At 48.4% G+C, this 1191-nt stretch overlaps 1 protein-coding gene across 1 annotated transcript in view; it reads left to right on the top strand.

Annotated features, from left to right (window-relative positions):
* Positions 1-1191, top strand: part of LOC103393814 (polyhomeotic-like protein 1) — a 9852-nt gene that overhangs the window by 5960 nt on the left and 2701 nt on the right. Inside the window, exons 9-12 of the mRNA XM_017040884.2 lie at positions 262-406; positions 608-720; positions 817-907; positions 1005-1092. Coding sequence (XP_016896373.1) covers positions 262-406; positions 608-720; positions 817-907; positions 1005-1092 — 437 coding nt within the window. The remainder of the gene's footprint in view (positions 1-261; positions 407-607; positions 721-816; positions 908-1004; positions 1093-1191) is intronic.

The following is a 1191-nucleotide window of genomic DNA, read 5'->3' as shown; positions in this document are numbered from 1 at the left end:
GGACCAATCACAGAGCTGAAAGATTCACTCAAATAGAAGAGAAGAAAAAAAAGTATTTTTAATAAATACAGCCTTCATGACAGGGAGAGAAGAAGAAGGGTGGATGGATGAACGGATGGATGGATGAGTGGATGGATGGTTGATGGATGGTTGATGGATGGTTGATGGATGGATGGATGGTTGATGGATGGTTGATGGATGAGTGGATGGATGGATGGATGGATGGATGGATGTCCATCCTAAAGTGTGGTTGTTTGAACCTGTTTCCAGGGGAAACCTCTGAGTGGATCATTGAAAAGAAAGTCTGAGTCAAACTCAGCCAATGATGACGATGACCACGCCCCTCCACATGCCCAGCCAATCAGAGACCAGGCCATTATACTCCAGACCAATCCTGTGAAAGCTGGTGATAAGACTAAAATCATCAACACTTTTCTATCTTATTATTTGAATATGAAACTCACACCTCTTCCTCTTCATCTTCCTCCTCCTCCTCTTCCTCTTCCTCTTCCTCCTCCTTCTCTTCCTCTTCCTCTTCCTCCTCCTTCTCTTCCTCTTCCTCTTCCTCCTCCTCCTCCTCCTTCTGCGCTCCTGTCCGTGTCTGTAGGTGTAGGAGGTCAGGTGGTCAGAGCTGCTCCTCCTCAGGCAGTGGTCAAACCTCATGTCCTGACTCATCTGATCGAGGGCTTTGTAATACAGGAAGGGGCGGAGCCTTTCCCAGTATGTTCACACACACACACACACACACACACACACACACACACACACACACACTGAGAGTGTTTTCATGTTGACATTCTTGGTGTCCAATCACAGGTCTGCGGTCCAGTCAAACACTCTGGATCTGATGGTTTGACCAGTGAGAGTCCAGATACCAACCAGACAGAGACTGTCACCACAGCCGCAGGTAAAGGCCACGCCCACCTGTGGATGATGTCACCTCCTGTTTCCACCTCTGTCTTCACCTCCTCTCTCCTCTCTCCTCTGCTCCTTCTGTGTCCTAGTGCTGAAGTGCGAGTACTGCAAACACTTTGCTCCTGTCAGTCAGTTCCGAGGAACCAAACGTTTCTGCTCCGTGACCTGCGCCAAGAGGTATTTCTGAAGAACCAATCACAGCCACTGTTTACTGTATCTCCAGGGTGTACACAGGTACTACAGTACTCAGGTACTACAGTACACAGGTACTACAGT

The sequence above is a fragment of the Cynoglossus semilaevis genome, chromosome 18, assembly GCF_000523025.1.
Source record: "Cynoglossus semilaevis isolate Cse_v1.0 chromosome 18, Cse_v1.0, whole genome shotgun sequence".
Taxonomy (NCBI): Eukaryota; Metazoa; Chordata; class Actinopteri; order Pleuronectiformes; family Cynoglossidae; genus Cynoglossus; species Cynoglossus semilaevis.
This window is presented reverse-complemented; position numbering and strand designations above follow the sequence as displayed.